The sequence below is a fragment of the Neomonachus schauinslandi genome, chromosome 1 (genome assembly GCF_002201575.2).
Source record: "Neomonachus schauinslandi chromosome 1, ASM220157v2, whole genome shotgun sequence".
NCBI lineage: Eukaryota > Metazoa > Chordata > Mammalia > Carnivora > Phocidae > Neomonachus > Neomonachus schauinslandi.
Genome location: NC_058403.1, coordinates 18,340,983 through 18,363,161, shown reverse-complemented (window position 1 = coordinate 18,363,161; position 22,179 = coordinate 18,340,983). Strand labels below are relative to the sequence as shown.

The 22,179-nt window shown below is 39.1% G+C and overlaps 1 protein-coding gene across 2 annotated transcripts; it reads right to left on the bottom strand.

Annotated features, from left to right (window-relative positions):
- Positions 1–1,442: 1,442 nt before the first annotated feature.
- On the bottom strand, positions 1,443–21,969 carry MRPL39 (mitochondrial ribosomal protein L39). Of its 2 annotated transcripts, none has more exons than XM_044913786.1 (10): positions 21,876–21,969; positions 20,918–21,124; positions 18,705–18,844; positions 16,344–16,443; positions 15,095–15,174; positions 12,050–12,162; positions 9,348–9,413; positions 8,302–8,455; positions 4,851–4,898; positions 1,443–1,639 (listed from the first exon to the last, which is right to left on the bottom strand). In XM_044913786.1, the coding sequence occupies exons 1-10, from the start codon at positions 21,937–21,939 to the stop codon at positions 1,592–1,594; spliced, it is 1,020 nt and encodes a 339-aa protein (XP_044769721.1). In that variant the 5' UTR covers positions 21,940–21,969; the 3' UTR covers positions 1,443–1,591. The 2 variants fall into 2 exon arrangements, with proteins under 2 accessions (XP_044769721.1, XP_044769720.1); XM_044913785.1 differs by lacking the exon at positions 21,876–21,969 and adding an exon at positions 21,370–21,511 and having other exon boundaries at positions 15,095–15,162.
- Positions 21,970–22,179: the final 210 nt, after the last annotated feature.

The following is a 22,179-nucleotide window of genomic DNA, read 5'->3' as shown; positions in this document are numbered from 1 at the left end:
GGGCCCAAATTCCAGCTTTGCTACTGGCCAGTTCTATGGTCTGCTTCCTCATTAACAAAATGGAAACACCTTCTCAACATATTGTGAGAATTAAATACGGGACTCATGTGAAAGGCTTAGCATCGTGGCCAGTATATAGGAAATACTCAGTTAACTTAGTAAATTCTCAGTTAAATCTATCCATCCACAAAACACTTGCCATTTTGTACAAGGATATTTATTGTGTCACTGTTTATTTTTTTTTTTTAAGATTTTATTTATTTGACAGAGAGAGATAGCGAGAGCAGGAACACAAGCAGGAGGAGTGGGAGAGGGAGAAGCAGGCTTCCCGCCAAGCAGGGAGCCCGATGTGGGACTCGATCCCAGGACCCTGGGATCATGACCTGAGCCGAAGGCAGACGCTTACCGACTAAGCCACCCAGGTGCCCTGTGTCATTGTTTAAAATAACAAAAATGGTTGACTTATTTCGCTAGTCAATCAGAGAAAGACATGTATCATATGACCTCACTGATATGAGGAATTCTTAATCTCAGGAAACAAAGTGAGGGTTGCTGGAGTGGGGGGTGGGGTGAGAGGGATGGGGTGGCTGGGTGATAGACACTGGGGAGGGTATGTGCTATGGTGAGCCCTGTGAATTGTGCAAGACTGTTGAATCACAGACCTGTACCTATGAAACAAATAATATATGTTAAAAAAAAAAAGAAGAAGAAGATAGCAGGAGGGGAAGAATGAAGGGGGGGGAACTGGAGGGGGAGACGAACCATGAGAGACGATGGACTCTGAAAAACAAACTGAGGGTTCTGGCAGGGAGGGGCGTGGGAGGATGGGTTAGCCTGGTGATGGGTATTAAAGAGGGCACATTCTGCATGGAGCACAGGGTGTTATGCACAAATAATGAATCATGGAACACTACATCAAAAACTAATGATGTAATGTATGGTGATTAACAATAAAAATTTAAAAAATAAAAAATAACAAAAATGGAAACTAGTATGATCCTTTATGTTTTTAAAAGATTTCATTTATATTTGTACATATATGTTTATACATGTAGGAAAAAGGACTGAACAGAGAAAACATGTCAAAGTGTCATATCTGGGGAGTCAGAGAGAACAGGGTTGTTTCTGCATAAAATTTTTACTGTGAACAGCGTAAGTTGTTTTAACCTTTAGAAAGTAAAAAGTAAAAATAATAATAATAATAATAATAATAATAATAAAGAGGAAAAAATAAACATCAGTATAAATCTTAGGGAGAAAAAAGACAGTTAATCTTTTTTTTTTTTTTAAAGATTTATTTATTTATTTTAGAGGGAGTACTCAAGGAAGGGGAGGGGCAGAGGCAGAGTGAGAGAAAGAATCCCAAGCAGACTCCATGCTGAGCACAGAGCCCATATGCTGAGTACTGAGCCTGACACGGGGCTCGATCCCCCAACCCCAAGATCATGACCTCAGCCAAAACCAAGAGGGGGACGCCCAGCCAAATGAGCCACCCTGGTGCCCCGACAGTTAATCTTTAGAAGCACACACAAATATTTCATAGAAAACTTTTATTTTAATTTACTATACATATTTAAATTTTAGGAAGTTACTAGACTGATGCACTTTCCTCTGTAGGTTTAGTTTGATCTTCAGTTACCTGTAAATACATGAATACTTTAATTTTCTAATAATAACCACTTTTAGTTTTACCCTTAGCCCACCATTTTAAATCATTCCACAGTCCTTCTCCTATAATGACCCTTGGTCTTTCTCCTTTATTAGTAATTATTATAGGAAGTTAAGCAGAAAAAGAAGAAAACGTACAAGGCCAGGTTCCCAATATAAATTATCAAGTAAAGTACAACAATTTCATTAAAAATATAATCTGAAGCATATAGCTAGGCTTCTCCAGTTTGTCATTTTATTTTTCAATTACAAAATGAAATCATTCATGTTAGAAAAATACCAGCAATGTTGTAACACAGTATCTTAAATCAACAGATTTTCTTGGGAGGTATAATTCTATTTTAAATATAGTATATTACAGGTTTAGCAGAAACAGGTATCTGTACATCCATATTTCTATTCTGTGACACTTAAACACATCAAACAGCTATACTTACTCCTCACCACCCCGACACCCACCACACCTCCAGCATTATCTATCTCAGTGAAGGTCTCTACCCAGCTGTCCACACCTGCCATTCGGGAATCCATGGTTCTCTTATGTGCATATTCAATCCACAGTCCTACTAATTCTACCCAAGTGGCTCTCACTGCCACACCTGAACTTGAGGATCTCACCACCTTCTATCCCTTTAACAGGACTGCTGGCTTAAGTCACAGCTTTCTTCCACGCTGCCCCAGAGTAAGCTTTTAAACATGAACAGCTGACCCATAGTTTACTTCCTTTTTCAGATTCCCCAGTGACCCCCAATCACCTCCAGGAGGGGAATGTAAATTCTGTATCATGGAAGACAAGCCCTTCATATGCTATTTCCAACAGACTTTGTTGAACTCATCACCCACCCTACATAAGACTGTACGTTCAGACCCATCTTATACTCATCACGCTCTCCATTCCTCCACCCCTCTAGTCAAGCAGCTTCCTCTGAGACATCCACCAACCTCTCCCCAAGCAAATTATTTGCCGGGCCCACTTTAGTCATCCTCTCAAGCCGGCTTAAGCAACACCAATCCCTGGAAACCTTCTTTAACCAACCCGCCAGCTTGGTTTGGGTCCTTTGCTGTATGCCAGAACTCCACATGTACACCCAACTGTCTGCTTCCAAGTCTAGTTATCCGTTAAAGTAACTTCCCTGAGGCCAGTAAGTAGGTTTTGTTCATTTCTGTACCTACAGCTCCTGGCACCTAACAGACATCTGAATCAACGAACCATATGTTTAACCTACTCCCTTCAAACAAACAAAATGGACAGAAGAAGGAAACCGAACCAGAATAAATGTTGCAAAAAAGCTACTCACTGATTTGTATTATATACTCTAGGCCACTTCCTCTACTATTTTCCTACATTTATTATATACTCATTTCTTCTCTAGTTTCCTAATCTAAAATGATCATTATGGTGAAGGGGACTAAGAGCACACGAATAGTGATGAGCACTGAGAAATGTACAGAATTGATGAATCATTATATTGTACACCTGAAACTAATATAACACTGTGTGTTAGTCATACTTGAATATATAAATTAAAAATAAATAATAAAATGATTGTGACCAAAGAGACAAAATTATTCTATCCATTCAAAAATACTTTCTTTTCATGAGAAAATTACATGTAATCTAGACTAAGTGCCTCAAAAATAAATTTTATCTGTAAATTCATTAATAAAGACTAGGTTTGTACATCATCATAAAAAATAATCAATAAATACTTACCAGCTAACCCATATACCAAAGGTTGGGCTCAAAATTTGGCATGACACATACATAATAATCCCTGAATGGGTTAACAGACTGAATGTAAATGTACTAGCAAAAACAATTGGAAAACCATATGAGGAGGTATATAATCAAGTGGAAATTGTAAGAATGGATATTTGTTCAGAGATTACTTTGCAAATGTTTCATGAGGACAGTAAGACTTGGATGAGGTACGGAAGAATGAGTAGGATGTATTCATTCATAGACAGGAGGAGAAACGGACACAGAGTCCAAACAGAAAAACTGCCATGAATAAACAAACTTGAAAATAAGTCTGAGTTAACAATGCTAATATCATATATTTGAAAGTTACTAAGAGAATAGATTTTAAAAGTTCTCACCACACACACACAGAATATGTAACTCTGTGAGGTGATGGATATGCTAACTAACCTTACTGTGGTAATTAGTTTGCAACACATACACATATCGAATCATTACAATGTACATCTTAAGCTTACACAATGTTATATGTCCATTATATCTCAGTAAAGCTGGGAAAAAATAAAGTGATATAAGACCGCAAACTAGGGGCACCTGGGTGGCTCAGTCGGTTAAGCGTCTGCCTTCAGCTCAGGTCATGATCCCAGGGTCCTGGGATCGAGCCCCACATCAGGCTGCCTGCTCAGTGGAGAGTCTGCTTCTCCCTCTCCCTCTGCCTGCCTCTCTGCCTACTTGTGCTCTCTCTCTCTCTCTCAAATAAATAAATAAATAAAATCTTAAAAAAAAAAAAAAAAAGGAGAGAAAAGAAAAAGTTTGATGTACGTTTGCAAACTTGACTAGAGTAGAAAATTAGGATGACTAGGAAGGGTTCATGGCCAGATTAAATGGAACAGCTATCAGATAACGTAAGTAAAGGATGAGCACTTAGCCTATGAAAGAGTAAATAGGGATAAAATAAGTCAAGAAATATAATCATTCCTACTTGTGAAATCTAAATGCTAATGACACAGAATGAACTACAAAACACAAGTAACTTACTCAAATACTGTTTTTCAGGACATTTGCACATTTAATATGTCAACCAAAAGTCAAGGCATTTTTAAAATATATCTGACAAATCTTAATCTCTCAATGCTCATTTAGTTTACAAAAAAATTACCAAAGACCTAATTAACACCACTGGACCCACTAAGATCTATTACTACTATAAAGCAGTATTCTTCTTCTTCTTCAAGTTCCACAGTATCATTTCCATGATATTAACAAACAAAAACAGGAGAAAGGCCAAATTACAACTCTTCTCTTGCCAAGATACTACTGGGCTCACCAACTATAACACTGCTTTAGCTATTGAGACAATTAGTTACTTTTTTCTTTCATTTTCTTTTCTTCCCTTTTTTATTTATTGTTGTGTTGTTGCCTGATTCCAATAAAAATTTCTTCATGGAACAGTACTCATTAGCTGTCAAAAAACACTTACCATTTTCCGAGATCTTCCCAACAGCTTATCCCATATCGTAAAATGTGCCTTGAAAAGAAAAGATTCACTATGAATTAAATAAAGCAATAAAGTTAAAATAAAAGGAAATGAGTCTTATATAGGTTTTAAACAAAACAAATACATAAGAAGTCAGGCAGTACTAATGAGGCTAAGCAGTTACAAAAGTAGATTCGAGTAGGGGGAAAGGTACTTTACGGGACAGCTGCTTTGTTTGGCATGTAAGAAAAACTGACATTAAGCACTGAAAATGCCATTCTTCCTCTTCTGTCCTTCCTAATCATTACCATCACAGACAGCATTCCTTCTAATGGGAAGCAAAACTCTGCCCCACTTTCCCATGGGCTGCAGTTCTTTCCTTAAATAGCCATTTTCAACAAACTAGAAGTCATTCTTCAAATCACTAGCAATCACAAGGAGAGGTTCATCAAGAACCGATGGTGACCAATGGTGACATCTTCACGCTGAAATGGCAGTTCTAGAGGATTTAGCAAATTACCTAAAGAACAAGTAAAAACTAATGTAGAAAATAGTAAAATCATAGAACCAATTTACTTAATCCTTAAAAATTTTATATAGTTGGGGATTCTCAGAATGCACAGATGAAAACTGTGTAAAATGCATTAAGGACCGCATCAATTTTACTAAGTCATTTAAAGGTGATACTGAGGGATATGGGTGGGCCAGTGACTATATCACACTGAACGACCTGGTAAAATCTATGATAAAAGGTAAAATTACTATATGCATGTGTAAGCCCTTCTGGAGAAAAGAGCAGTGTTGTATGTTTAAAAGGAAAACCACACCTGACTCCAGCAGAATGGACAGCTGGTGCAGACCCTACGGTGTGGCTGGAAGACAGTGGATGATGGAGAAAGTCGTGTGAGACGTCAGAGAGGCAGGCAGGGGCCAGATAATGTGGGGCTTTGTGAGACAAGATACAGGGTTGGGATTTTTATCAGAAGCCCCTGGAATGTTTAGGGCAAAGGGATTATGTGATCTGATTTGTATATGAAAAAGTCCTTTTGGCTACTAAGTAGGGAATGTGCTTCAGGGGGGCAGAGTGAAAGCGAGGAAGGGGTGAAGAGTAAGAGGGGCGAGGAAGGGGTGAAGAGTAAGAGGGGCTTGGAAAGGGTGGTGGTAGCAGACGGGATGCTATGCAATGGAGGGACTCAGGGCATGTTTCAGAGTTAAGAGTTTAAATGCCTTGATGATGAATGGGATGGAGTATGGATGGGAGGGAAACAGAATCAAGGATTACCTCACAGCTAAGTAGATGATGGTGTCATTTACTGAAATGCAGAAAGCTAGGAAAGGAAACAGGTATGTGGAGAAAAATCAAACGTGTCAAGGACAAATGCTAAAAAGTACAAAATGTTGATGAATGAGATGAAGGATTTAAATAAAAGATATACTATGTTCAAAGACTAGAAGATACAATTTAGTAAAGATGCCAATTCTCCCCAAATTTATATATAGGTTTAATACAATTCCTATCAAAGTCCCAGTAAGACTTGTCAATACAGAAAGATTATCCTAAAATTAAATGAAAAGGCAAAGGACCTAAAATAATTTAAGCAATTTTTTAAAATAATAACATGGGATGAATTATTCTACCTGATTTCAAGAACTGTTTACTGTTACAGTAATCAAGACTGTGATACCAGCCGAAGGACAGACACACAAATCAATGGAACAGAATAGAGAACCCAGAAACAGAACCATACAGATATGGTTTTTAAAATGATTTTTAATAAGGGTACAAAAGCAACTTAATGGAGGAAGGACAGCCTCTTTAACAAATGATGCTGGAGCAATTTGACATGTATAGGCAAGAAAAATGAACTGCAACCTAAATCTCACACCTTATACAGAATTTAGCACAAAGTGGACCACAGACTGAAATATAAAACTATAAAACTATGAAACTTTTAGGGGGGGGGAAAAAGGGAAAAAATCTTTGGGATCTAGGTCCAGGCCAAGAATTACTTGAATTAACACCAAAAACATGATCCATAAACAGAAAAACTAATAAACTGGACTTCATCAAAATTAAAAACTTCTGATCTTTTGTTAAGAGGATGAAAAGACAAACTACTGACAGAGAGAAAATAGATGTGAACTACATACCTAACAAAAGACTAGTAGCCAGAATACACTAGGAAAAAAACTCTCAAAATTCAACAGTAAAAAAAACCAAACAATCCAATTAGAACATAAGCAAAAAACATAAACAGACTTTTGCCAAAAAAGATATACAAATGGCAAATAAACACATGGAAAGATGTTCAACACAATTAGCCAATAGGAAAATGCAAATTAAAACTACAGTGAGAAATCACTACAAGCCTATCATAATGGCTAAAAATAGTGACAATGTCAAATGCTGGCAATGATCAAAAAACTGATTACTCACACACTGCTGGTGGGAATGGTAAAATGGTACAGTCACTCTGGAAATCGGTTTGATAGTTTCTTAAAAAACTAAGTATGTGCCTACCGTATGACCCAGCAATTGTACTCATGGGCATTTATCCCAGAGAAATGAAAACATACATTCACAAAAGCCTGTACACAAATGTTCATAGCAGCTTTATCCATAATAGCCAAAAAACTACAAACAACCCAAATATCCTTTAATGGGTGAATGGTTAAACAATACACAGTAGGTCCATACCACAGAATACTACACAGCAATAAAAAAGAACCAACTATTGATATACACAACAACTTCGATGAATCCTCAGAGAATTATGCTGAGAGAAAAAAGCCAATCCCCAAAGATTACATAATGTATGATCCCATTCATGACATTCTTGAAATGAAAATTTGTAGGAGCAGAGAACAGACTAGTAGTTGCCAGGGGTAAGGAGGTGGGGGTGGGGCAGAGGAGAGTGGATGTACCTATAAAGGGTCAACAGGTGAGAGCCTTGTAAAGAAATTGTACTGCATCCTCATTATGTCAATGTCCATACTCTGGCTGTGAAATCTACACAGATTTTGAATTATCTGAAAATCCAAAGTTGAATTAAAAAAAAAAGCATTAACGAGGGGTGGGAACAATACGGAAAATAACAGACTCTGGGTCATGAATAGATTAGGAAAATTAGGGAGAAGAGCCTGCCAAACCTAAATTCAAAAGACATTCCAGAAGGGCTTACCAATATGCACTCCAATAATCCTCAATGCACCCTCCTCCCCTATACTAATTTGAAAAATTAAAATTACTATCTCAGTCTGATTCAACTTTTTCAACTAAATCAGTTTACATTCCGGGGAAAATTATTTTTATCATAAACCTGAATTTACAAAGTATTAGTGTCACACAACTTAAATGAAAATTAAAATGTATGTCCTTCAAATTGGTATAAATCAAGACCAGAATCACACCCACGCCCAAACTGGATGTCCTGAAACTTTAAGCTTTACTTACTCTTAAGTGTACAGGTAAAGACAGACCCTGGAATCTTCGTACAAGACTCAACGGGGTGGCTTGAAGATTGTGAACCGCTGACACTTCATACTGGAAACAAATACTTGTTCTTGGAATAAGAGGACCCTCACTCACATCAATGAAGTCACCAAATCTGATTTGATTTTAAAAACAAACAAATAAAACCTCAAAATCAAACCATTTACAGTAGTTTGGAAAAAAATCTATTAATTCTCTTTGGGACAATGTCCCTAATCAATAACATTCCATGTGGCTCTATTCAGTCTCTACTGCTCCTGACACAACAACCTCAAGTGAAGAGGCTAAAACTATGAAAATTAAAGTCAAGTGAACCTTGTTCTTTATTAGCATTGATATAACTTTAGAGAGATTATTAAGATCACTGAACACATCATGCTATCGAGTGAATCCAATGTCTAAAACTGATCACCTACAACCTTATAACAACTCACTGTAATAGAGTTAGGAACTCAGTGTATACGACAGATTGTCCAAAGAGCAGCTTTGTAGAAGAAAAAAACTTAACTCTGAATCAAGAAAACATGAGGCTGAGAAAAAAGATACAGGTCATGGAGTCACTTCTGCATATGCATTATGCATTGTCATACCTCCCTCATCCCTGTATCAGAAAGCACATTCCTATTCTACTTACTTATATGTAACGTAAGTAGTAATTAGTCAGTATTCATATTTGTACATACACATGAATTATGTTCAATTCATAGCAATGCATATTTTGCCCACTTTCAAAATTAACTTAAACAATGGTTTTCAACTCTTGAAATGCAGAAATAAAAATAACAAACAATAAAATGAGGAACAGAAAACACAACTGCTCCTGAAGATAATTTAAATCTTCCAGTTACCACCATACCAAAACAATGAACAAAGCAACAGAAAATAAGGTAATAAGAATAACAAATTAGGGTACAAATTCATCTTTTTCAGTCATACACTACATCCGGGTAACAATAAAGCTAAGTCTTCCTATAAATTAGCATGACAGCCAATTTATTTTTACTTACCTGTGTAGCTTAACTATTCTCTCAGGGTTCTGAGATGCCTTCTCTTCTATGAAATCCGTTTTGTACCTAAAAAGCAGCAAAGAAAAAAAAGTTTTACTTCTAAATACACAAAAAGGAGTTTAAGGACCCCTCCCTTTCTCTTCCTCTTTAGCCATAGTTTTTCAAAGAGGGGTTTACACTTGGAGCCTCCCCTTCACGCCTCATGTCCTTCAGTCTGGCCACAGCCTCACAACTCCACCAAACTGTTCTCCCCAAAGCCCTAGGTACCTCCCTGGTTTGAACATAACGGACACCTTCCTGTCCTTATTTCCACTGCTCACCCCCGTCTCTCCAAGTGGTCTCTTCCACCGGCTTCCTTGACACTCCCTACTGCTTGTTATTTTAACTCTCTGGCCACTCTTCCCCTTCTCCACCCTCCGGGGGACCTGTCCTACAGCCTCTTTTCACCAAACATCCTCCCTGGGCTAGCTCCTTGACATGCACAGCTTTAATTCCCACTTCTACGTTCCTCTCTTCCACAGTTCAGCTTCTAATCCACATCCCTCTTCTGAGCCCTGAAATAAGACCCTCCTGAACATCTACTAGACTGTTCCACAAGTGTCTTACACTCTGCAACTCTCAAACAGAACAAAAACTTACTCCTTCTTTTCCCACCAAATGTATTCTTATTCCTGAGTTTCCTAGCTTAGTAAATGACACCGCCAACCACCCACATGTCTGAGTGAGAAACTTCATAGATTTCCTTGATTCCTGCTTCTCCTGCCACACCCCCTCCATCCAATTCATTGCCAAGTCATGTCAATTCTACTGCCTAAATGTTTCTCAAATCCACCTAATCCTGTCACTACAGCTAATAGCACAGATGGAACTGCACAGCCCAGGTTCAAATCATAACTTTACCACTCACTACTAAGAGCCCTGTCTCTTTACCCCAAAGCTAAACAAATATTAGGTGGGTGTATGGCAAGGTTGGGAAGCATTCGTTCACAGGACAACATCTACTTACTGCCACACCCCTTCTGCCAAAGCTCCCCATACATTTTTTTTTAAACATTTTATTTATTTATTTGACAGAGAGACACAGCGAGAGAGGGAACACAAGCAGGGGGAGTGGGAGAGGGAGAAGCAGGCTTCCCGCGGAGCAGGGAGCCTGATGCGGGGCTCGATCCCAGGACCCTGGGATCATGACCTGAGCCGAAGGCAGATGCTTAACAACTGAGCCACCCAGGCGCCCCAAACCCCCATACATTATTCAGGGAGCCAGTTCCCTTAAATATTTGTCCCTCTTGACCCACCTCTAAGAGATGTACCTGTCCCCTGGGAGTCAAAGCCACTTAAGGCTCCCCCTGCAGCAGAAAGGCCCAATCACTGATCTACCTTCAACCATCCAAAATTCTCTGTCCCCTCAAACTTGCCCCAAATCATCCCTACACCTCCTTCCATACATTCAATTAACTTTCCTACAAGCCCTCCTAGACCTGGAAAGTGGGGTGGAGGGAATGGGAAATCTCATGGAATGAACATCTAGAGTACACTATGGTAGCTACGGAGCACTTAAATGTCATTAGCCCTAACTGAAATGTGCCTTAAGAGCACAGATTCTGAAGACTTAGCATGAAAAACTATAAAGTAACATCAATTTTGTAATATTGGTTACATGCTGAAATAACATTTTAGATACACTGTTTAAATAAAATGTATTATTAAAATTAACTTCACCTTTTCTTTTGACTTTTTTAATGTAGCTACTAGAAAATCTAGTTATATAGATGGCTTACATTGTATCTCTTGGATAGCACAACCCCAGAATTGTAGCACAGGAAGTGTGTTGATATGTTCCAATAATACAAGGAATTTTCTTACAGAATCAACAGTGGTTTGGTTCTACAGAACTATCTGCAGTCCAGTTCAGTTAAACTAGTACATTCCTACTGCTTTCTAAGTACACCGGTTCCAGGATATGTGAAATATTATAAACTATCCCTATGAGAACTTATATTTCAATTTATAAATACCTAAAGAAATTCCGATCCATAACCTTGAACAATTTGCAGGGACTTATTCTGTCTTCAGAATCTAGTATCTATGTTATTTTTTTGCAATGCAGATTTCCCTACTTAGTTCTAATTTCAATTAGATTAATATTAAAATATAGCTTATTTTGTTACAATTAGTAGAAGTGAGAAAGGGAACTGAGGACCCAGGGAGGATTTAAAATGTTGGCAAAGAAAATCCACCAGATGGATACTTCTGGTTCAGAAGACTAAGCCCTGGCTGTGTGAATGTTTTATTTTGGCGGTTAGCTCCCTCCCGAGCACTGGTATTCTCCATCTCACTCCTGTCATTTCAAGAGTAGGAGGGTGAGAAGGAAAGGCTGCCCAATGAACAAAATAATACAGTTCCGTGTATGCTATCACCTGATGATGGGAGGAAAAAGGGGAAACACACCTTGGGGTTGCTGTGAACTAAAGGACTTCTCTGGCCAAAGAAACAGAGAAGTAAGACAAACTGAGAGAATTATCGAAGGTGGGGGGAGGTTTTTTCTCTGTGAAATAAATTATGAGATGAACCAAAGTAAATAGGCTAGTACAGAAAAAGAGATCTTAGATACATCAGATATAAAGATTCTTAAGAGCTGAATTTTCTTCATTACATATAACTTTGGGAGGTTGAATCTCACTTCCAAGGAAGCCAACACTTACTTGTTGTGCTGAAATATTTCTAATGCCACTTTTGCTTCCACTTCCAGAGTTTCAAATGGAAGATCTTTATAAATTAAAGTGTGAGCATCTTTCGTGAGGGAACGGAGGTTCTCCTTCAAAATAAAAGTATTAACTTTTTGTAACAATTGACTTAAAAGCATTTCTCCATAAGGCAGATAAAATTGTATGCTAAATATTATAAATCCAACTAAAAGAAAAAGCAAAAGCAAATCTGTTAAGAAAGAAAGTTATTAATTTATAACAATTAAATATTTAGACCTTAAAAGGTAGGGTTAGCAATTTATCTCAACTCTACAAACTATGAAACTTGTAATTTACTTGTAATTAAGATATTAGCCTATAATTATTAAAGATAATCCTACAAAGAAATCTTAATAAACATTTTATCCAAATTTTACAACCTTAGAGTTTATTAAAACATGATGCAATTAAAAATGCTAATAAAGCGGTGCCTGGGTGGCTCAGTCGTTAAGCGTCTGCCTTCAGCTCAGGTCGTGATCCCAGGGTCCTGGAATCAAGCCCCACGTCGAGCTCCCTGCTCCGCAGGAGGCCTGCTTCTCCCTCTACCAGTCCCCTTGCTTGTGTTCCCTCTCTCTATGTCTCTCTCTGTCAACTAAATAAATAAAATCTTAAAAAAAAAAAATGCTAATAAAAAGAAAGATACAAAAATGTGCTTACATTGTGAGTGAAACTAAGCTTTTTTAAATGAACAGGGAAAAAAATTACTGTTTATGTCATTCAGAACGTTTTACCAGGAAACGTAATGTCATCATTGGCCCTGCCCAAAATACAGCATACATCTAATATTAAAAATTCCTGTTTAAAATAATGCAATATATGTTAAGAAAAAAAAAAAAAAGAAGAAGAAGGTAGCGGGAAGGGAAGAATGAAGCGGGGGAAATCGGAGGGGTAGACGAACCATGAGAGACGATGGACTCTGAAAAACAAACAGGGTTCTAGAGGGGAGGGGGGTGGGAGGATGGGTTAGCCTGGTGGTGGGTATTGAGGAGGGCACATTCTGCATGGAGCACTGGGTGTTATGCACAAACAATGAATCATGGAACACTTCATCTAAAACTAATGATGTAATGTATGGGGATTAACATAAGAATAAAAAAAAAAAACTAAATATTTCTCTCAACAGAAAAAAAAAAAAAATTCCTGTTTAATGAAAAGTCATTTTTATGCAATTAAAATGATTGATTAGTACATATTAACAATATTTATGAGACTTCTAATAAAAACTGTAATTGAGTTTTCATATTATAAATCATTACTAATACAGAAAAGACCAAGCACTGTTACGCAAGTAATTTTTATAATAAAATTCTTTCCATAAGCTTCCTATTAGATTTTTTTTGCATGAAATGACTCTTCTCCATTCTTAAAGGGACAATTTATTATATAACAAATCCACATTCATGATTTTATACAACTGTTACTTGAATGTAACTCTCCACCACTTTTTCTAAATGGTCCACCCAACCCCATGGTGCCCGCAATTAGCTAGTACATTTCTTTTTTATTTAAAGTTTTGTATTTAGGGCGCCTGGGTGGCTCAGTCGTTAAGCGTCTGCCTTCAGCTCAGGTCATGATCCCGGGGTCCTGGGACCGAGCCCCGCATCGGGCTCCCTGCTCCGCCGGAAGCCTGCTTGTCCCTCTCCTGCTCCCCCAGCTTGTGTTCCCTCTCTCCTGTCTCTCTCTCTGTCAAATAAATAAATAAAATCTTAAAAAAAAAAAATAAAGTTTTGTATTTAAAAAAAGGAAAAGGAGGCAGCAAGTTTCATAGATAATGAGAACTGAATCTTGATCTTATTAGTTTTTACTTAACTCCCCCAACAAAGCGAGAATCCTTTCTTAAATCTGAGGGCATATCTGAAAAAGAACTTATACTGACATGAGTTCAGAGATCACTAAGAAAGAGTTCCAATACCCTCCCTGCATCCCTCTCCCCTCTCTCCCTTTCTCTCTTTGTTCTTTCCTCCTTCCCTCCTCTCTCCTGATATTAAGCAATTTGAGCAGGATTATACAAGAAATAACTTCCAAAACCAGAATTTAAACCTGGATCTGTACTGACTCCAAAATTTTGCAATAAGGAACTACAGTATTTCACTAAATCGAAATGTACCACTAAGGAAAAAACACTACCAATTATAACATGCTATCTACTGTAAGACACATTTTTTTTCAGAGATACTAAAATGTGAAAAAAAATGTACACAGTAGCATTGATAAAATGGTATGGTACATCACCTTTCCTTTTCTGATCTCCAGACTTCCAATCTGTAGGACATACAGTTTTGCTTAAGAATCAGGCATTTGCCTCTTCTCCCCAGTGATAACTGAATTTCTAGGTTTGACATCTGAAAGTCATCAGCACACCCTCCTGACAGGGCATCGGATCTAGAACTTCCTTGTTAGCCAGGTGTTACCCAATTGCCAGACCAACAAGAAGAACACTTACTACGCAATCAGATCATTCACCAAGAGTCTAGTTTGTTGCTATTTGAGTTAGCTTTGTCAAAGTCTGATTCTTAATTCACTCTATCCTCTACCCTCTATCCCTCCTCTCAAGGTAAGCTTTGTATATAGGGAGATCTCACAGTATGCAACAGGCTAAAATGGTTTAGGGCAGTGGTTTTCAAATTGTGCTCAGAGGATCCAAGAAAGTAAGGCTCCAGGCTCGCACCACCACATCAACCAAGATGATTAAGCTTCTATACTTTATATTCTGGGCATCTTGAAAACCACTATCTTAAGAAATAGAATGAACAGTACCAGGAAGAAAGTACTTCAAGCAGAACACAAAGCTTCCATACAACTGACCACATTGTGAATATGCCCATTATCTGCCTCTATCTTGAATTCACTGAAAAAGCAACAACACAGGTAGGTACGTAGGTAGGTAAGTAGGGTCTTTTAAATTAAATATTCTCAACATGCAGTATCACTCAACAATGTAGGAATCATTCTAACAATGAAAGGCACAGATTCTAAAATTAATATTCCAAACACTATACTTACTTTTGTTGGCATCCACTCATCAAGTCGCTTATCCAGAACTACATCATAGCAGAAGGCTCCACAGATTACTGTAAATCCAACCAAAATGAAAGGCAAAGTCAAATCTGTTATGGTAGAGGGACTTATTGGCAACAATGGAATATTTAGACCATAAAATGAAGGGCCAGCAATCTCTCTCAACTCTACAAATTATAAAACTGTAACCATTATCCCAGCTCTTGACAGAGTTCTACCAACTTTCCCCCACCCAAAAAACTAACTCACCTTTTGTTAACCCAAAATCACTAGTATGTTTTTAAACATTCATGTTTTCTTCCAGAATATTATCACTATAGAGATTTCAAATAGTTACTAGACATAAAAATTCCAAAAGCATGAGATATTTAATATGTAGATGAATGACTAAATGGACATAAAATGTTGAATTTCTTTTTTAATGTCTTCTAAACGTCTTCATTTTTGTTGTTTTGCTCTTCTTAGAATCATTCATTGAGCTTTTTAAATATTTTTGGTATATATACTTCTATATTTTTTTAAAAATTACAAATGTGATCTTACTGTACATACTGATGCAAAATCCTAGTTCTACCAAAATTACAAAAGAGTGTGTGTGAATTCTTCCATCTCCCCAAAATGGTTCCTCTCCAGAGTCATAGACATTTCTGGTGAAATGGTGTCACCTAAACATAGCTTTCTCCAGAATTCTATTTATACTCTCATTTCCTCCTCCTTCACACATTTGATTTAGAAATACATGCTTAAAGTGGTAGGAAACAGGGCGCCTGGGTGGCTCAGTTGGTCGAGCGACTGCCTTCGGCTCAGGTCATGATCCTGGAGTCCCGGGATCAAGTCCCGCATCGGGCTCCCTGCTCAGCGGGGAGTCTGCTTCTCCCTCTGACCCTCCTCCCTCTTGTGCTCTCTGTCTCTCATTCTCTCTGTCTCAAATAAATAAATTAAAAAAAAAAGTGGTAGGAAACAGACACCGAGACAATGTAATTACATGAAATTCATATTCAAGAGAAACATTCTCCTCGAATTCCATTATGTAATTACTGACCTCCAATAATTCAATAAGATGGATTTTGTTACCCATTATAAAAGGAACATATATATGACAGTAATTTATATTACATAAAATTAGACATAAACTCAAAAAAAAAAGAAGCTCTATAAAATACCAAAAATAGGTACCAAACTACTCAAGGATTACAAAAATATGTGTGTGTGTGTGTGTGTGTGTGTACATTACCAGGAACTTCGGGAGCTCTGACCAAACTGACCACATATTCATCTTTGAATGCCCTCTCTATCACACAGCCCATCATCATGGCACAAGAACGCCAGTAAGCCTAGAAAAATAAAATACACACAAACATAATACACAGTAAGATTCACTAACGTTTCTTCAGTATTAAAATTTAGATTGACTTTTGACTTCGGAACTATTTGTCCATCCTCAGCATGTAGCAATAGTGAACATCAGGCCATGACATTACCTCTCCCAAGCAAAAAGCACAAAAGAATGAAGCACCAACTTGTGCTGTTAGTGGTGTTTCTGTGCAAGATATCACACACTATAATGTTTGTCAAACAATAGACAGTTTTACTATCTGGTAGCAACTTTATCTTTAACCCAAGATAAAGGTAACTTGTTAACAAACTTGTGCTAAAATTAAAAAAAAAAAAAAATGTATTACTATAAACCTGTTTATACCACATATAACAGTGAGGGAAAAACTCAACTTTTAAGAATTTATGACTCCTACCCTCTACCTATGATCACATAGCAATCACTCAAGTTATTCATATTTACAGCAAAGCAACCTCACTATTAATTGGGCTTTCATTTTACCAGCACATTTGACCCATGGGCATGCCTAATATGGGTATCCATGCAATGACCTGATCAGAGTCATGAAGAGAGAAACACAAGTCCAGCACCAGACCTGCCCATCTTATGTCCCATACTGGCACCACTGTAACTGGGCACTTGACCTTCATAAGCTCTTCTCCACATCTGGAGACTAAAAAAGTGGGCTCACTTGGTTGTGTGCAGCAGAAACTGCTCCAGGATGTATTCTACAGAACCACATAAACATACACTAAAAATAAGTACAGACCCAGGCCTTGACGGCAAGTAGCAAAATGCACCTCCTCATCTATCCTACTTAAATGTTTTTAATGTCTGTTGAACTCCAGAGGTGGAATGCCTAGATTAAAATCCAGGCTCCACTATTTCCTAAACTGGTAAGCTTGGTCAAGCTGCTGAACCTCTCTTTGCTTCCGTTTATTTATCTGGAAAATGGGAATTATAGTATCCATTTTTATGGGATTTTTATGAAGAGTAAATGAGTTAATACCTATAAATCAACTAAGATAGTGCCTGATACATAATTAATCCTTGATGTGAGCTATTATTATCGTATCTATCATTTTCTTAAGTGTTTCATTTCAACATGTATTTATTGAATACCTATTGCATGTAAGTCAAGGACTAGGTCCAACAACGGACATCCTGTCTTAACAGAGCCAAGAATCCAATGCATTCAACGGTTCATATAGCAAGGCAATATTAAAATGTAATATAAAATATAAAATGTTGTATCTAGAGACATTAGCCAAGTGCTATGAGCCCTAAAGAAAGGAGGGATTCATTCTGACAAGAAGAAACTGACAAGATCCCACAGAGCAGGTAGCACTTTAACTGAACCATAAAAGAGAAACAGGATTTTAACAGGGAGGAAAGAAAACACCCAGGGTTGAAGGAGAACATCAGTAAAAGCCAGGAGGCTCACACAGCCTAAGCCATTAGTGACCACGTCCTCTAGTGTGGCCAGAGCAAAGAGGAAGTGGAAAGCTGCCATGAAAGTGAAGCTTGAAAGCCAAGCTGCTGTCAGATCACACAGGGCCTGGAGAGGCACGGGAATAACTTTCAGGTCATTCCTGAGAGTTACCAGGTAGGGAAAAAAGTGACACAATCCTTGGTCATGTCACTTAATAAAACTCTTAGTATTAAGACTTTAGTATTAAAAATGGGGGCAGAAGGCAGGGTTAAAAAGTTACCGAAATAATCCAATGATGATCAAAGGCTGAATTCAAGCAGGGAATGAAATATAGAGAGTAATCAATAAATGTTAGTAGAACAAAGACATGAATATAAAAGACAAGTCATATAGTTTTCTCAAACCAAAATACAAGTCTGGGCGCCTGGGTGGCTCAGTTGGTTAAGCTACTGCCTTCGGCTCAGGTCATGATCCTGGAGTCCCGGGATTGAGTCCCGCATCGGGCTCCCTGCTCAGCAGGGAGTCTGCTTCTCCCTCTGACCCTCCCCCTCTCCTGCTCTTTGTCTCTCATTCTCTCTCTCTCAAATAAATAAATAAAATCTTTAAAAAAAAAAAAAAAAACCAAAATACAAGTTCAAGGATTTTTTTGAACTGTGAAAATGCTTAATCTAACAAACAAAACATTGATTATCTCGTACATTACAACATTTGACCTTGGCCATATTTGCACATTTCAGGCTCCATAGCAAACAGATTTTAATAAATAAAAAAAAAAGAAGAAGAAGAAAAACTAGGGGGGGAAAAAAAGAACATAGAGGCAGAAATACCTTATTCACTTCTCCTGGATCACGATCTTTGAAAGTAAGAAATTCAATTTCACAGGATTTGGTCAAAGGTTTATACATGTCCCAAGGCTGTCCGTCCACAAGAGCCAGAATGGACTTCCTGCAGTACCACTCACTTAAATCTAGGAATTTAAAATAGATCGAAGGTCTAAATCTAACAAAACCCAAAGTGAAAAGTTACATGTTTAAGTGCTACATTAAGAAATAGAACAACAGAAAAGCAAGATTCTGCAATGACTTCCTTCAGGAGAAAAAAGTCTTACATCTTACATCTATAACTAATAAAAAAAATAATACCCAACACATCCAATGTATTCTTAACAAAACTGCCCAAACCATTTATAAAAATCATTAAGGCTAAGTCTAATTTCAAATTAATCTGTCAATTATTAAGTAGTAAAACAATTTTCCAAGAGCTACACTTAAATACTTACATACAATTTTCTTAAATACAATTTTTCTTAAATACACTTAAATACAATTTTCCAAGAGCCACACTTAAGAGAGCAGCATCATGGATATATTTGGATATGTGCACACATAACTTAAAAGAGAAAATATATAAATATACATCCATAGTAAATCTGGTCCTAATGAGTTTGGGGTCTTGCTCCCAAACCACCTCTTACTTCCCTAACATGGCCTGTTCAAGTTAAATACCGAAAACAGTTTTTTGTTTTTGTTTTTTTTTAAGATTTTATTTATTTATTTGAAGAGAGAGACACAGCGAGAGAGGGAACACAAGCAAGGGGAGTGGGAGAGGGAGAAGCAGGCTTCCCCACTGAGCAGGGAGCTGGACGTGGGGCTCGATCCCAAGACCCCAGGGTCATGACCTGAGCCGAAGGCAGCCGCTTAACCGACTGAGCCACCCAGGCATCCCAATACCGGAAACAGTTTTTAATTATCAGTATGAATTCACATATAAGCCAATCAGCTCTGGCCTGTTCTTTGACCAGAAGGCAAGTGCAACTCCAACCCTGATGAGATGTTTTTCAAGTACACAGCTACTCACAGAAGTGGTCAAAGCACAGGCACAGGGTCTGAGTAAGTTCCATAGAGAGGGGATCAGGTCTGTTTTTGCTCACTCATTCGTATATCCAGAACCTAGTACCACACTTGCAGCACAGTACGTACTCAAAAGTGCACTGAACGATCAGAGGTGTGAATGACAAGTGTCAGCACAGGAGTCGTGCTGAGGGTGCTCACAGGCTTCATCTCTACATGTGAAACGTATGAAACTCCTTAAGGACCTGTGCTTTGTCTTAACTTCCTCTGTAATCCTAATGCCCAACACACAGCAAAGAAATGTTCACAAAACAAGTAAACAATGATCATAAGTACTACTTCAAGTGCCCAAGGAAAGGAAGATCCAGAGTAATACACCAGCTTAAGCTTTTAACTAAAATTGTTAATTACTTAAATGGAATCATTACTGAGTTTTCCAAAAGTTTAAACGATGCAGCTAGTCACACATATGAGTGAGCATGCTGGTGTACAGATCTATTTTGGAAGCTTTCTAAATTTCAATATTACCAGTTCTATCAAAGCTACTTTAAAAGCATTTTGATCAAAAATAATCTATAGAGAGGCCCTGTTTCCTTCATTCACACAGCGAATCACACAGAGGGCACAGTCACCTCCTTTAAAATATGAACACAGCACATACTTGGACCCTCATCCCATTCACCCCATGCACATTTCCACTTACACATTTACTACACACACGTGAGTAGGAACAAAAACCAAACACACAAGGAGGCAAGTGGTAAGCAGATAAGATTGGAGGTAGGCCATAAAGAGCTAGAAAGGAAAAGGCGGCCAAAAAAGCTGGTCATCCGAAGCCAGGGCAGTCCCTCTACCCAAAATTCCTCTGCTGAGAACCATCACCCCAGAGTGCCGTCTAAAAGGGCAAGAGCACCAGTAACACCTCCGCCTCCTTGCGCCTGAACAGTTACAGCACCCCAAACCCAGCCCGATTCAAGCAACTCCCGGGACAACCTGTGCATGACAGGACCAGTGTTTCAAGACCCACAGGACCCTCAAGGGCTAAAGACAGTGAACAGAGAGTAAGAAGCTCTATAAAGGAGAACTTCTCTAAGTTCAGGGAGCAGTGACCAAATCTTGCCTCCTCTGAGCCAGTCCTTCCGCACAACTCATGTGAAATAGTCAAAACTGGATCCTGATTTGCTACTTACGCAGAGCACAATTATAGGGAGTTGAAATGTTTTTATTCATCACAAAGATCGTGCCAGGGTCGGTTTTCCCAACGTGTTTAACTTCGATCTTCTCAGTGCGAGGAGTTAATGATAACTGCCTGTTCTTCTCTTTATTAAAGAGATCATTCTGCATCTCTATCAGTTCTGTCTGTGACAGCCGAGAAGCTGGCGATGTTGCTATCAATCCTGGGTGGAAGTGACAAGAAATATCAACGGTGGAAGAATGCATACCACAGCCCGCACCAGCCTCCTACGAGGAAAGAATGGGAGGCAACAGAACTGTAAAACGCCGTTGGCCAAAATGCGCTCGGCGATCCACTTAAACCGCCTTCTAAGATTAATAATTAAAACGCCAGCGGAAGAAAACCGCAGCCAGCCCAGATCCACACCTTTCAACTTTGCTCTTTCCCCATCAGATCTGTACTGCCCACCGATTTTCTGTCGTATTCCAGTCTGTGCTTTACAACAAGAGGCAAAAAGTAGCCAGGAAGTAGTCAAAGTCAGACCAGTCATTGGGAAGGTGAACAAAGCTGTCGCTTTGTAAGATCTTGAGGACAAGAAAGCTCCAGGGGACTGGAGCTCCCTCGCCAAAACGATAAATACCTAAAGCGAGAAATACCGAGCTTATTTTCCAAACCCTAAATCAGAGAGGATTTGACAAAGCCAGTACGAGTACTCCAACGGGAAAATAAGGACATGTTTGCACCGGGACGCGGGCTCCTCCCCAGAGGGGCCCTGAGCTCCCCCCGCGGCCCCGTGCCCCCTGCACCCCCCAGGTTTGGACCCTCAGGCCGGGAGGGGCGGCCGCCACAGCCGGGACCGAAAGACCCTCCTCTGCCCTCAAGCCCGTGGGACCTCCCAGGACCCGCCTCAGGCCCCATCTGAGCAGATAATCCTTCAAGCCTCGCTCTCCGTCCCCACCGCCGCTGAAACTCACTCCAGCCAGCCGGGCCACCTGGGGCGGCCTGCCAGAGGCGCAGCCCCCTCATCCCCAGGGCCATTGCCTCCTTCGCCGCCGTAGGAACCGCCTCGCGCAGGTCCTCTCCTGCCCTCCTCCCCGGAAACTGAGCACGCACCCTGCGTTCCGTGGAACAGTTTTGTTCCGGTCCCGACGCTCGGGCCGCGCGCCGCCACTAGGGGGCGCGTTTGCGCCTCCATGAAGATTAGTGGTGGGAGGTCCGGCGTCCGGAGCTGGGGTACGTTCCAGGGGCGCGGAGGGTGACCCGTCCGCCACCCCCGGG